This window comes from Brachyhypopomus gauderio, chromosome 17, assembly GCF_052324685.1.
Source record: "Brachyhypopomus gauderio isolate BG-103 chromosome 17, BGAUD_0.2, whole genome shotgun sequence".
In the NCBI taxonomy this organism is placed as follows: Eukaryota; Metazoa; Chordata; class Actinopteri; order Gymnotiformes; family Hypopomidae; genus Brachyhypopomus; species Brachyhypopomus gauderio.
The window spans coordinates 21639982-21653733 of record NC_135227.1 but is presented as its reverse complement, the minus strand read 5'-3'; the positions used below and the strand labels follow the sequence as shown (position 1 = coordinate 21653733).

General features: G+C 41.5%; 1 protein-coding gene across 2 annotated transcripts; it reads right to left on the bottom strand.

The window, feature by feature from the left end:
- Positions 1-596: 596 nt before the first annotated feature.
- Positions 597-13415, bottom strand: ncmap (non-compact myelin associated protein). Of its 2 annotated transcripts, none has more exons than XM_076979011.1 (4): positions 13150-13415; positions 4735-4839; positions 3631-3715; positions 597-1199 (listed from the first exon to the last, which is right to left on the bottom strand). In XM_076979011.1, exons 2-4 carry the CDS (start codon positions 4826-4828, stop codon positions 956-958), a joined length of 423 nt encoding a protein of 140 aa, XP_076835126.1. In that variant the 5' UTR covers positions 4829-4839; positions 13150-13415; the 3' UTR covers positions 597-955. The 2 variants fall into 2 exon arrangements, with proteins under 2 accessions (XP_076835126.1, XP_076835127.1); XM_076979012.1 differs by having other exon boundaries at positions 4735-4836.
- Between the last annotated feature and the right edge of the window lie 337 nt (positions 13416-13752).

Genomic DNA, 13752 nt, shown 5'->3' with positions numbered 1-13752 from the left:
AGTTCACGCTCGGTTCAGTAACGTCTGTATTGCACTAAGTTTAAAGAATGAAAAGGAATATTATGCCACAAATGACTGAAATCATAATGACTTTTGATGAAAATTCAATCAGTGGAAAAGATATAAGCTTCACTACTTTGTCTTTGTTGCCTTTGTACACATTAGAATGTTTGCACTCAGTTTGCTTTATCTGTGTTTTTATGTTGATTAGGCTATTTGCGAGCAGACTTCAGTGAGGTGGTCTCAGATCGGTGAGGTCTGAGGTGGTTTCTGACCTGCACGGCTTGACGTTAAAATGTTGCACTAGAGTAGAGCAAAGCAATGCAGCTTGACTATGTTCTCTGAAAGTTATTTTTCACACACAGAGACCTTTTATATGAACAAGTGCTGCTGTATTTTTTGTTATGCATCTATTTTGTGAATAAACCTCTTTGAAATTTAACCGGGAAACATTTGGTTAATTTAAAAATGCTTCGCGATGGATTTGTCCAACAGAGGGCACTGTAACAGTTAGTGAATCTCAAGCAATTCAAAAGACATGATCACATGTCCACAAGTTATGAATTCATTTTCCAAAATTGAATCAGACAACAGATGTATTTATTTATTATTTTCTAATTGAAAAAAAAACATTTTTACAAATTATGTAATTAAAACGTTCATATGTACAAACTATAATTAAGAGGGATGGATCACTAGTGTCGGGCTGCTCCGTCTAATCAGTAACGTGAAGCTCTTCCTAAAGACCGTTTACGTTAGACCTGAAGTGTCTTGATTCCCCTCCGGTACCGAGCGGTTCACACACGCGTGCATCATCAGTCATCCCAGAACCGGAGGTTCCCCGCTGATCCGCAGAACCGCGTGTAGCGCAGCGTGCCGGGGAGTGAGTTCGGTGTTGGACCAGGTGGGGGTCTGTATCTCCTCTCGGAGGTGGAGTCCTGGAGTCCGGGTGGTGTTATGTGTTCCCCACGGACGGCGTGTCGTGTATCGTTGCTACAGTGGAGCCGCTGTTGGTGCTGAGCTGCTCGCTCGCGCGCCCCGCGTCCCCGCGCGCCAGTCCGCCCTCCGCCGCCGCCTGGGCGAAGCTCCTCCCCCCGGAGTGGGCGCGGAGGTTGGCCATTTGGATGGTGTGCGTGGTTGATGACGTGTTGTGTTGACGTGGTTTGGACCCGGAGAGGACCCGTGCAGCGTGCGTCTTCCTGCCGGGCGGACGAGAAAGACTCATTATGCAGCCCGTGAGGTTTATGACACTGACACCGACACACACACTCACACTCTCTCTCTCTCTCTCTCTCTCTCTCTCTCTCTCTCTCTCTCTCTCTCTCTCTCTCTCTCACACACACACACACTCTCTCTCTCTCTCACACACACACACACACTCTCTCTCTCAATTCAATTCAATATAGCTTTATTAGCATGACTGTATAGGGTACAGTGTTGCCAAAGCATTACAACAATGATAACAATGACAATAATATTGACAAACAACAAATAACAATAATAAAATATGATAACATTTAGAGAAAGTTATCATTTCAATTATTCACATTCTGAAGCTGAAGGGGGGGGGGGTCGTTTCCCACTGTCTCTCAGGCTGTGACATGTAGTTACATATTTAGCAGCGAGGGGGGCGCTGTGTCCCCCTCCTAGAATGATTTCCTCTCTCACACACACACTCACACACACTCTCTCTCTCTCTCTTTTTCTCTCTCTCTCACACACACACTCTCTCTCTCTCTCTCTCTCTCTCTCTCTCTCACACACACACACTCACCACCTGCATTATTAACGAGCCTGCACCTTAGGGTTGCAACGGTATGAGATTTTCACGGTATGATAACCGTCTCTCAAAATACCGCGGTATCACGGTTATCACGGTATCACAGTTAGTTTGTATATTATTAAAAGATACACCGACCCTTAAAGAAATTACAACAAGTTATTTTTGTTCAATTAACTATTTATTGTAGAAACCTGGAACTATTGTATACAAAATGTGTCCTTTAAAAAAATAAGCTGTACACATGTTTATATAAATACTGCAAAATTTGAGAAACCTAAATCATGGACTTCAGTACAATTATTTAAGTTTAAATTATTTAATATCTGATAAACTCAGCCTGGGTCAGTGTCTGATCAACAACTGTTGTAAACGTCCGTTGTACTGCCAAGTTGGAATATAACCAGATACTGCAGGAAGAGAGGATTTATTTCTGACATCATCACAATAGAGATTTCTATTTTAAGGTTTTCACACCGAGTCTGGTTTTAACATATCAAAAACAGGTACGTTAGAATTTGAACGCATGTAAATTAATAGCGTCTTTCACATCCAGTGAAAGCAAGGACCATAAAAAGCTAGGTTTATACTTTCACTAGTGACCGTAGCACGCGACTCCGCACAGTTCTTTTGTCTTACGTTAACAAATACGAGCCTCTTTTAATTCCAGGACGAAACATGAGAGAACGTGAAGACGTTAAGATTGGGCGTTTTGGAAATAAACAACCATTAAATAATGTGATGAAAAAGCGAATTATTTCGAGTATATGTATAAATATTTAACTTAATTAAGTTTAAGGTGCTGGGAAATATTGAAACGGACCTTTAAAGTGACGTACAAGTGTTTTATTTCCACCTTTTAAACGTGTATGAATCCTGCAAACATGACTTTGTTCATTGCGCTGAGGCGCAGCGCGCGCAAAGTTACAAGTTCGAGAGGTGCACGACCTCGCAAATCGACAGCGCGCGAGACGCTCGCGCACGGGCGGAGCCACCGCGATTACGTCATTTTCGCCACTGATTTTAGTTTAGCTTTTTTTTTGTTAAAAAATGTGTTAAGTCTGATGCACTTTCTGCCATTCTCACTGCTGTGTGCCGAGTAGCTGAACCGGAGCGGAGTTGCGCATGCGCGGGTCAGTTTCTCCGCTGGCTTGCTTTTTTACCGGTAATAAGCAAACGCACACGGTATGATAACCGTGCATTTTAATACCGTGGTATACCGTGAAACCGGTTACCGCTGCAACCCTACTGCACCTACAGTCACTGTTCAAGTGCATTGGGTCTACCTGGTCATTTATAAAAAATGAACAATTTGACAGCAAACAACTGTCCTGTTCTTCACTTCTGAGTTGTTCGTGTAGTGGATGATGCCACACAAGCACGTGGTGCCTGTGATCACGTCTGCGGGGGGCGTGGCCTTTGCATCCATAATGCTGCCTCCTTTGATTAAAAAATCTATGGCTCTTTAAGCAAAACTAACCACCAAGTTATCATTAGGCTGTTTACTAATTATAGTACAGTCTAAAACTTATGTGGCTAACACTCCTTTCCATAGAATCTTTTAAAGGAAGTTCAGTTATTAGTGCAGCAGTTAACCGTAACTGAACTATCTTAACACACACCAGTACAGTCAAACCTGAAGAAGGCCCACAGGCTCCGTCCTCACACACGCTTGGCTGCTGCCCAGTTTGGACTGGTTTACTCCACCAGAACCACGTGAGATCTCCACTCCCCTTCATCCTCCACATACCAAATAAGTTTTGTAGGAGACTAATTACCGTGGGAATGTACTGGTCTATTACAGGACACAGTATCCGGCTGTCACTGTGTTATATGGAATGCGGATTTACCTGTTGTATGTCTTCAGGATGATGAGGAGTATGGCAAGAATGATTACGATGCCAATAACTATAATAGCAATCATGGCACCCGAACCTGGGAAGGGAAACAGTCCATCAGAGTGCTTCCAGGTCATAGAGCATCTGTACCAACACTGCCTACACTATGGGATTTATACACTAAAGGATCTTTTTTTTCTCCTATGCTAATTTCATGAAAATATAGCATTTCACAGGAATAAAATAAGCGAATTTAAAAAAATGGTCTCTAACTGATTTTACATGTAAGGTTAATAGGAGCATTGCGATTTATAACAGGTCTATTACAAACTCAAAATGTAGAGTTTAAAAAGAAAATCTGTGTGACAAGAGATATAAGTTTGTGTGGCCACAGATATTAATCTTCAGGGACACCTTTAAAAGGGAGTTAAGATCATAAACATTTTTTATTCTGACACAGATTGATAATGATATTTATGTGCAGGGTATGAAATGTGCTGAGATCCAGTGGCTCTATGAACTGTGTGAAAGGGACTGAAACCACACAGCAGCAAAGCTGGCTGACTGGATTATTAGGGCTTTGGCATGTGGTCTGGAGGTGAAGGAGACGTCTTCTGGTGTTTTGTGAAAGCAGGTTTGGGGCAGCATAACAACGTTTAAGCAACAGAAAGAGTAGAGTAATTATGAACTGTGAGCACTGGGTCGACAGAGACATATCAGTCCATCCACAAGCTGCAGAAACACTCCCAGAACTGAGGGTGTGTCTGCCATGACCAACGTGAAATGAATTAATCACTACTCATGTTTAATTACTGTGAGAATGCAAGTAAACATTCAACAAAAGTCTTTATTCTGTGAAAAATAAAGTAATATTTTTTTCGTAATAAAATTTAGTAGTAAAAGTAAAGAAATAAGTAAAATGCAGGACTTTCTATTACTGTCTATATTAAGAAACCCTTCATGAGATTTTCATTGAGCTCTGAATCACTGCAGATAAATACAACCAAGTACCTAATAACTTAGCAAGCAATTAACACATTTTTAAAAATAAGTTAAGAATACCACAAGCAATTGTCATGTTTAAAAAAAATTAGACACTGAAACTGAAACACATACTTTGGATAAGAATTTGTTCTGTGGACTTGGTAGTGTTGCTGGTGTTGTATGTAGTTGTAGAGCTGTTTCTCGGCTGGACTGTGGCAGCTGGCATCTTCAGGACTGCTGTAAAACAAAGAGAATGTGGCCTGAAACCCCAAAAGACTGGGAGACACACTGAGACACACGGACACAGCCACACCTCACCACACACACAAAAATACCATAGACACTAACACTGAACGTTTGATATAAATAATTCATGATATGCCAATCTTTAGAAATTCCTATTAATAGGCATTCTGGGCATTCTGGCAAATGCCATGGCAAAGTGGTGCAGTCAAGCCATCGAGACACATGACAGATAATGCATAGGCTAAACACCACAGAGGAGAGAGTTCACTGTAACACTACAGAGGAGAGAGTTCACTGTAACACTACAGAGGAGAGAGCTCACTAACACCAGATGAGAGAGCTCACTGTAACACCACAGAGGAGAGAGTTCACTGTAACACTTCAGAGGAGAGAGTTCACTGTAACACTACAGAGGAGAGAGTTCACTGTAACACTACAGAGGAGAGAGCTCACTAACACCAGAGGAGAGAGCTCACTGTAACACCACAGAGGAGACAGTTCACTGTAACACCACAGTGGAGAGAGCTCACTGTAACACCACAGAGGAGAGAGCTCACTAACACCACAGAGGGAGAGAGCTCACTGTAACACCACAGAGGAGAGAGTTCACTGTAACACCACAGAGGAGATAGCTCACTGTAACACTACAGAGGAGAGAGTTCACTGTAACACCACAGAGGAGAAAGCTCACTGTAAGACCAGAGGAGAGAGCACACTGTAACATCAGAGGAGAGAGCTCACTGTAACACCACAGAGGACAAAGCTCACTGTAAGACCAGAGGAGAGAGCACACTGTAACACCAGAGGAGAGAGCTCACTGTAACACCACAGAGGAGAGAGTTCACTGTAACACTACAGAGGAGAGAGCTCACTAACACCAGAGGAGAGAGCTCACTGTAACACCACAGAGGAGACAGTTCACTGTAACACCACAGTGGAGAGAGCTCACTGTAACACCACAGAGGAGAGAGCTCACTGTAACACCACAGAGGAGAGAGCTCACTGTAACATCACAGAGGAGAGAGCTCACTGTAACACCACAGAGGAGAGAGCTCACTGTAACACCACAGAGGAGAGAGCTCACTGTAACACTACAGAGGAGAGAGCTCACTGTAACACCACAGAGGAGAGAGTTCACTGTAACACCACAGAGGAGAAAGCTCACTGTAAGACCAGAGGAGAGAGCACATTGTAACATCAGAGGAGAGAGCTCACTGTAACACCACAGAGGACAAGGCTCACTGTAAGACCAGAGGAGAGAGCACACTGTAACACCAGAGGAGAGAGCTCACTGTAACACCACAGAGGAGAGAGTTCACTGTAACACCACAGAGGAGAAAGCTCACTGTAAGACCAGAGGAGAGAGCACACTGTAACATCAGAGGAGAGAGCTCACTGTAACACCACATAGGACAAAGCTCACTGTAAGACCAGAGGAGAGAGCACACTGTAACACCAGAGGAGAGAGCTCACTGTAAGACCAGAGGAGAGAGCACACTAACACCAGAGAGAGCTCACTGTAACACAGGGGTGCCCACACTTTTTCAGCTTGCGAGCTACTCATAAGATAACCAAGTCAAAATGATCTACCTACAATAAAAATGCAAAACAAATGTATCTTCTATATTATAATTATTTATTATTATTACTATTTAATATAGTGTATTCCTTCTTTCCTTTTCCTTTTAGGATAAATAAATTATTTTATTTATTTATATTTATAAAGTATCGCTAATTGTAGCGAGAAACACTCGCAGTCCGCAATATCCTTCCAAAGTCTCTGGGTCAAATCCTCTGTCATGGCTTCAGAGTGCCGTGTGACAGTATTCCTCGATAGCTGGAGAGTTTTGACTGAAGATAATATTTCAGATTTGTTTTTAATGTCTTGGAACAAGGAATCAGAGGATTCAACAAATGCCTCTTTTATCATCTCTCCGTCTTGGTGTGACTGGTGTGCGGACAACTGGGATTTTAGTTCTTTCACCTTTTTCTGTCTCAGCTCGCTTTTCGGAGGAAAGTCAATGTCATAGTTTTTATGAACAGTCCGAAAATGCCGCTCCACGTTTCCCTTGTTTGGAATAACAACGGCACATTGACAGATGAGGCAAACACACTTAGAATATGACACAGTGAAATATAGTGAATATGACATAGCGAAATATAGTGAATACGACATAGTGAAATATAGTGAATACGACATAGTGAAATATAGTGAATACGACATAGTGAAACATAGTGAATACGACATAGTGAAATATAGTGAATACGACATAGAGAAATATAGTGAATACGACATAGTGAAATATAGTGAATATGACATAGTGAAATATAGTGAATACGAAATAGTGAAATATAGTGAATACGACATAGTGAAATATAGTGAATACGACATAGTGAAATATAGTGAATACGACAGAGTGAAACAGTGAATACGACATAGTGAAATAGAGTGAATACGACAGAGTGAAACATAGTGAATACAACATAGTGAAATAGAGTGAATACGACATAGTGAAATATAGTGAATACGACAGAGTGAAACAGTGAATACGACATAGTGAAATATAGTGAATACGACAGAGTGAAACATAGTGAATACGACATAGTGAAACATAGTGAATACGACATAGTGAAATATAGTGAATACGACAGTGAAATATAGTGAATACGACATAGTGAAATATAGTGAATATGACATAGTGAAATATAGTGAATACGACATAGTGAAATATAGTGAATACGACATAGTGAAATATAGTGAATACGACAGAGTGAAACAGTGAATACGACATAGTGAAATAGAGTGAATACGACAGAGTGAAACATAGTGAATACAACATAGTGAAATAGAGTGAATACGACATAGTGAAATATAGTGAATACGACAGAGTGAAACAGTGAATACGACATAGTGAAATATAGTGAATACGACAGAGTGAAACATAGTGAATACGACATAGTGAAACATAGTGAATACGACATAGTGAAATATAGTGAATACGACAGTGAAATATAGTGAATACGACATAGTGAAATATAGTGAATATGACATAGTGAAATATAGTGAATATGACATAGTGAAAATAAATCCTCCCATTCTGTATGAAGTGGTTGGTTTTAGGCTTCTTACTCTGACCAGCTATGGCACTTATTTTTATACCCTTTGTATTTACCGGTAGTTTAAACAAATTGGAGGCTAGCTACGCAGTAAAGTAACAAGTTAGCGCGGTTTAACATGCATGTGTAGGTGATCAGAAGTTCAGAGGTCAGATTGGCTACCCTGTATGTTAATCAAAAGGCAACCGTCAGTGCAAATGGACGATAGCCTGTCATTCAGCTCCTACTTTTTAATGTCTGCCCCACACCCACAAGCCTCCCAGTCACTCTATGTACGTCAGCCACTCAGGTATGTGGAGTACTGACGGAGATCCAGATTTAGTAACTCGATCAGCCTCTTTCAGTCTCTTCATGATGTTTGTCATAACATATGACATTCCATAGTACGACATGAGTTATTCTCATAGTATATTACGTTTGCATATTAGTTATGGCGTTTATATCATAGCATGACATTTCATAGTATGACGTGTGTTGGAAATTATGAAATCACTAAGTGTGTCTAGCCGTTTATTAAAAGTCAGAAGTTAGACAAGGAAGGGTCATGGAGTCCTTCTCCATCAGCTAGGACATTTTGGGGAAGTGATTTGTTCATAGGTAGAAAAGCCAACAGTCATAAAGACCCTGGGTCCAGATGGCTGTCTGTCCTGTACCTTAGCATCTCCTGCTTAATTTACAGCTTCTGTTAACAGGCAAAAAAACACTGATTCGTCTGAAAAAGTTAGCACAAACTCTTCAGTTCAAAGAGCTTGTTTCTGCCGAGTCTGCCACTGCATTATAAACTAGGTTAACACTGTGGGAATTCAGAGGTCTAGTAAGACAGTTACAAGTCAGACGGCCCGAAAAGATACTACAAACATTTTGAATTCTGTCCAACTGCCATATCATGTTTTTAGTCAGGCAAGGACGATGTGCGACTAAAGGAAGTGACCACATTCAGTGTACGTCAGCAACAAGTCCTACAGATTCCAGCAGAAGTCCAGAAAACAATAATTAGCCCTCAGTATAATCGTGACAGTATTATTACTTGAGAAACTCATATTTCAACTGCCACATGCTTCTTTTACATGTCAAGGCTAGGATTTGTAGCTGTATTTGTAGCTGTAGTTGTATTTGTAGTTGCCACCTGAATTTCACATCACCCCCTGACGTCCTCTCCTCGGGGGATTTTACACTAGTTTTCACTTTTGACCTTCTTATTCACACTGCAATTTTGATAGAAATTTTCTGACAGAGCTACAACTCAAAAAACACATGTCTGTATGTGTGTGTGTGAGTGATTAATTCATATTTAATGTGTGCTAAGGGGACGGCTCTTAACTGGTGAGGCATATTTGTTATGACCTTTAATAAATGATTAATGACATCTTAACAAGGTTAAATTAAACACACCTGCTTACTGTACAGAGAAGAGAAGTTTAGTAATCCATCATGGGCAAAGCTGTGCAGTCTTGATGACATACATGCTCACACACACACACACACACACACACACACACACACACACACACACATACACACACACACGCCACTACACTCACTACACTGCCCACTACATTTCCCAATACACTGCCCAGTACTCACTACACTACCCATTACACTACTCACTACACTGCCCACTGCCCATTACACTGCCAACTACACTACTCACTACTCTACTCACTACACTGCTCAGTACACTGCCCACTACACTGCCCACTACTCTACTCACTACACTGCCCACTGCCCATTACACTGCTCATTACACTACTCACTACACTACATTTCCCACTACACTACCCACTACACTGCCCAGTACATTCCCCACTACACTACTCACTACACTACCCACTACACTGCTCAGTACACTGCCCACTACACTGCTCACTACTCTACTCACTACACTGCCCACTGCCCATTACACTGCTCATTACACTACTCACTACACTACATTTCCCACTACACTACCCACTACACTGCCCAATACACTGCCCACTACACTGCCCAGTACACACGTTAATCCTTTAAGTCATATTCACTCACATTGACAGAATGAAAGGCTTTACAGTATAGTAATATAATTTGGTAATATAGCTATATGGCAAAAAAGTAAACTTGTACTATAATCTAATTGTTTCTGACTGAACAGAGCTGAGAATGAGGGAGACCGGTATGTAATGTAGGCACGTGTGATCGTATTAACATTATGTTGTTTTCATGTTATTTATCACATTGTTTATTTTTTTTTTTGCTTTACATTACTTCCTTTAGATTGGTGATTTGTTGCTGGCACAAGGTGTAGGCACACACACACACACACACTCACACACACACACAAATGTGTGAAGGGTTGATTATATTTAAACATAGTGGTAGAAACCAACACACACACACACACACACACACACACACACAAGAGATGGGCACTTGAGTGAGCAACTTGAGTTCAAGTTACACTTAAATCTCGTACAAAAACACTTCAGACTTGACTTGAAACTCCCTAATGACTCTCCACTCAACTGGGACTCAAAATAAGCAGAGAACAATAAGAGTCTGTTATCCAGGTGCTGTGTGCAAAAGTTATAGAAAAATACTTTCTTTTCATATCACATCATCCCCTTATTGTGAGCGGGACATCGGACAGAAGTGTCAAATGTCATCACTTTAGCTCACAGTGCAACAACAGCCATCAGTTGCCCTCCAAGTACCCCCCTAACAGACCCCTAGCAGCCCACAAGCTGACCCCACTGCAGCTGTACTGGCTGAAACAATAGCCCAGTTGAGCAGAGCTCTCAAACAGCTCCAGCATAAAGAACATTCTCAAGCTAGTTTCAGTAGTAGTTTAGTAGTAGTAATAGTAGTAGCAGTATTAATAGCTGTAGTAGCAGTAGTAATAGTTGTAGTAGTAGTAGCAGTAGTAATAGTTGCCGTAGTAATAGTTGTAGTTGTAGTAGTAGTAGCAGCGATAGTAATAGTTGTAGTAGTAGTAGTAGTATCAGTGGCAGTAATAGTTGTAGTAGTAGCATTAGTAGTAATAGTTGTAGTTGTAGTAGCAGTAGTAATATTAGTAGTAGTAGTAGTAGTAATAGTAGTAGTAGCAGTAATAGTAGTAGCAGTAGTAATAGTTGTAGTTGTAGTAGTAGTAGTAGTAGCAGCGGTAGTAATAGTAGTAGTGGTAGTAGCAGCGGTAGTAATAGTTGTAGGAGTAGCATTAGTAGTTGTAGTAGTAGTAGTAATAGTAGTAGTTGTAGTAGTAGTAGTAGTAGTAGTAATAGTAGTTGTAGTAGCAGTAATAGTAGTAGCAGTAGCAGTAGTAATAGTTGTAGTAGTAGCAGTAGTAATAGCAGTAGTAGTAATAATAGTAGTAGCAGTAGTAATAGCTAGTAATAGTATCTGTAATAGTAGTAGTAGTAGTAGTAGTAGTAGTGGTAATATAATTATAGTACTATTATAGTGTAATAGTAGCAGTTGTAGTAATAGAATCTGGAGTAGTGACAATAGTGGTAACAGAATTTGCAGTAGTGTTAGTATTAATGTTAGTATGGTTAAATTTCAGTGTTCAAAATGACAAACACACTAGAATTTCATGACGGTGTAATTCACTTTGGGGGCAGTTATGGCCTGGTGGTAGGTAACTGGTCTTGTGACCGGAGGGTCGTGGGTTCGATTCCCAGACCTAAGGCCATGACTGAGGTGCCCTTGAGCAAGGCACCTAACCCGGGTGCCGGGCTAGGGCTGCCCACCACTCTGGGCACGTGTGATGCACAGCCCCCTAGTAATCACTAGTGTGTGTGTGTGTGTGTTCTAACTGCACAGATGGGTTAAAAGCGGAGGACAAATTTCGATTGGGGTGTAAAAAATCACAATTGACAAAATATGGCACATTCACATTTACTCCTGATCAGAAGACACATGTGCAGACACAATTGAGACAAGGTTATAGACAGGATCGGATATGTGAAACAGACAGAGCAGAATCTTGTTCTGGAATACTCCCCGAGTGAGGATTTACAGCACAGGCCAAATGTTTGGACACACCCTCCCATTCAATGTGTTTATTTCCATGACTATTTACATTGTAGATTTACTGAAGGCATCAAAACTATGAATGAACACACGTGGAGTAATGTACTTAACAAAAAAAGGTGAAATAACTGAAAACATGTTTTATATTCTAGTTTATTCAATATAGCCATCCTTTGTTCGGATTACTGCTTTGCACACTCTTGGCATTCTCTCTCATTCTCCCTGTTAAAGCAAACCTGAAGCCCATTTCAGGTGACGACCTCTTGAAGCTCACTGGGAGGATTCCAAGAGTGTCCAATGCAGTAATCAGAGTAAAGGGTGGCTGTTTTGAAGAAACTAGAATATAAAACATGTTTTCAGTTATTTCACTTTTTTTTGTTAAGTACATAAATGTATTAATTGATAGTTTTGATGCCTTCAGTGAATCTACAATGTAAATAGTCATGGAAATAAAGAAAGCGCATTGAATGAGAAGGTGTGTCCAAACTTTTGGCCTGTACTGTAGGTTTTGATGCTCTTGGGTGACACTAGGATTTATCTGCAGTTCAAACCTAAAGCAGATATTACTGTTTACCAGACTGACTTTTTTCAAACTGCTCCAAAGTCCAGGGCCACTGAGAAATTTACCAGCAATCTCACCACCACCAGAGTAACTCTGGGTCATGTGACTTTTTACATAATTATACATAATAAAGAACCGGCTAAGGGCCCCAGGACGGAGGTACCGACCGGCCCCTGCAAGTGACTTCCCACCCGGGGGAGAGATGGACACACTAACAAGACCGCAGTGTTAACCACCACCACGCTGCCAGAGAATGCGATGGCATCTGGGCAGTGTGTTCAGTTCAGAGGGGATTTGGCACACTCTGTACCTCGTGTTGCATCAGACAAAAAATCACAGAGATGTCACTCATCTGGCCAATCAGGTGAGAATCTCTGAACTCAAACCAGCCTGTGTTATTGACAGGGAGTGCTGGCTCTTGAACCAACACACATTTTCACACATTGTCATACACACATACGTCACGTAGCTGGACAGTCCTATCAGGACCACCGCTGATCAAAGCTATGAACACACACACACACACACACACACACACACACACACACACACACACACACACACAATACAGATAACAGACAAAGTAAAGAAAGTGAATCTGAGTTGCTGCAACTCACCTGTCTTATCACAGCTGTCTGATCCTCCCAGGAGTGTTTAGTCCCCCCCTCCGTGCTCAGTCCCTGGGGGAGGACATAGTCCACACACACACACCAAAGGGTGGGTCTGTGATGGTAAAAATAACTCCAAAGGACAGAAGCACAGGTCCTCTGTCACTACACTCACTGTCCAGAAGTGCAGTTCACCTGTGTGGGGCAGTGACCACAGAGACGAGCAGGTGACCACGGAGACAAGCAGGTGAACACAGAGACGAGCCGGTGAATACAGAGACTGCAGTGACTGAGAGAAGGAGGGGGAAGAGGAGGCAGGTTTTTCAGGTCTAGCCTGGCCCACAAGGCGTGCCGCACTCCAAGCACAATACACACACACACACACACACACACACACACACACACACACACACACACACACACACACACACACACACAGAGAGAGAATAGACACACACACACACAGAAAGCATACACACACACAGAATACATACACACACAATACTCATATACACAACACACACAGAAGGCATACACACAATACACATACACACACACAGAACACACACATGCACACACAGAATAATACACACACAATACAAACACACACAC

Coding starts and splice junctions, on each gene's coding strand:
- ncmap (XM_076979011.1), bottom strand. CDS start 4,828: ATGCCAGCTGCCACAGTCCAGCCGAGAAACAGCTCTACAACTACATAC. Junction 3,716..4,734: donor AGAACAAATTCTTATCCAAA/GTATGTGTTTCA, acceptor TTCCCTTCCCAG/GTTCGGGTGCCATGATTGCT. Junction 1,200..3,630: donor ATCCTGAAGACATACAACAG/GTAAATCCGCAT, acceptor TCCGCCCGGCAG/GAAGACGCACGCTGCACGGG.